A 1,755-nucleotide genomic window follows, 5' to 3' on the forward strand; every position below is an offset into this window, starting at 1 on the left:
GTTTGTGTGCGTGTGTGTGCGTGCGTGCGTGTGCGTGCGTGCCGGAGACCTGGTAGAGCTCGTTGGCACACTTCCTGCACAGGTTGTGCTCGCACGGCAGGATGACGACGGGTTTGTTGAAGATCTCCAGGCAGATGGGGCAGATCAGCTGTTTCTCCAGCGTGGTCAGCGCCACCTCGCGCTCGGCGCCTCTGCTGCCCTGCAGGCAGCTCAGGTCAGCTGACAGCGACATGGGCGCTCCGCCGAGCTTCACCTCCTCCTGGTAGAAGCAGTACAAACACTCACTTCACATCAGCAAAGACACAAAGCTGTGACGTTTGTGAAGCAGCACCAGTGACTCACACAGACACACACACACAGACTGTAGTTAAAAGGTGGACGTAACCTCGGGGTCTAAGATGTGAAACTTAAATCTGCAGTTTTTCTAAGAGAGAAGCGGAACATTTCATTTCACAGGTACCAACATCTGCACATCTGCTCTTCTAATCAGCCTGCTGATGAAACAAAATTCAACATGGCTGCATGACCCCGACTGTGAGGCGGCTGTTAATTGTGAATGACCCTGTTTGTGCAAAGTGACAAGTGTTTGGCAGCTGTGCTGATTCATGGGGTGATCATTTAAAATCATCCATCGTTAACATCTGTCCAGCCTTGTTATTCACACTGTTTGGACTGGTTTTGGCAGCCTTTCAAAATAGAGGCGCGATGCCTTTGCTACACTGACAGGAGATTCATTCTTATAAGGTGACAGATGAGACTCTGAATCAGACTTAATGCAATTATTAATAATTCATTTAGTATCGCGGTTGGGACACCTGTGAACACACGAGCTCAGACTGCAGGTTTCCCCTTCGGCTCTGAAGTTCACACAGACCTGTGCACCTCTCAGTCAGCTGTGCGGACTTTAGGGAAAAGCAGCCAATCGAAATGCTGTGTTTGTCTGCAGCTCCATGCATACGGTCACAACACAAACACCCGACTCAGAGCCCATTCCTCTCCCACTTCTTCCACACGGTTTGAGTTGTGGTTCAGTTTAACGAGGCTGCTGAGTGCGGAGGTGATGATGGAGAGACCCCAGAGCTGCGCCACGAGAAAGAGACAGGAAACAAGCTCACCTTCCTGCGTATCTGCCGCAGGTGGAAGAGTTCAGGCTGTCAAACTCAGGAACTCTCTAAGTCAGTGGCTCCCAAACTTATTTTGCTAGGCCCCCCTTTGTTTTACAGGAAAAATGCCCCCCACACACAAACACATCCTCCAACCACACACGCCCATATTTTGCTGCATTGCAGTTTATTTCACCTCAAACATTTAGTAAACAATTAAGCAAATGCAAGTAAACTGCAATAAATTACAGGCAGTAATAAAATAAACTACGAACTCTTTTACGCTGCGTTCACACCTACACGAGTATTTTTGAAAACGCAGCTGTTTCGTCCACGTAAACGGAGATTTTTTTAAACTCCTTTTTTGCGTTTACGTGTGGACGAGGAATACAGAGTTCGTCACGCAGCGTCAAAGGTGTGTGCCTTTTCCACGTCACGCTGTGGCCACGTTATTGTTTACACGAGATGAACTGCAGAATGATAGAGACGAAATACTGTTAATCTGACTGTCTGCAGGTTTTACACGCAGTTACTGTCCCTCCATTTACAAAGGCAGAGGTGTCACGCTGGGATTATTTTACATGTAGTTGGTTTTTCCTGTGTAATAATATTCAACATTGCATCAATACATTTGTCAAAAAATGCCTCTCTG

The 1,755-nt window shown here is 47.5% G+C and overlaps 1 protein-coding gene across 1 annotated transcript in view; it reads right to left on the reverse strand.

Moving 5' to 3' along the window:
• Window positions 1–1,249, reverse strand: part of trim101 (tripartite motif containing 101) — a 13,912-nt gene extending 12,663 nt beyond the window's left edge. Inside the window, exon 1 of the mRNA XM_042225069.1 lies at window positions 50–1,249. Coding sequence (XP_042081003.1) covers window positions 50–232 — 183 coding nt within the window. The 5' untranslated portion in view covers window positions 233–1,249. The remainder of the gene's footprint in view (window positions 1–49) is intronic.
• Between the last annotated feature and the right edge of the window lie 506 nt (window positions 1,250–1,755).

Source organism: Haplochromis burtoni, unplaced genomic scaffold (genome assembly GCF_018398535.1).
Source record: "Haplochromis burtoni strain Fernald_Lab_line unplaced genomic scaffold, NCSU_Asbu1 Contig_159, whole genome shotgun sequence".
NCBI classification, from domain to species: domain Eukaryota; kingdom Metazoa; phylum Chordata; class Actinopteri; order Cichliformes; family Cichlidae; genus Haplochromis; species Haplochromis burtoni.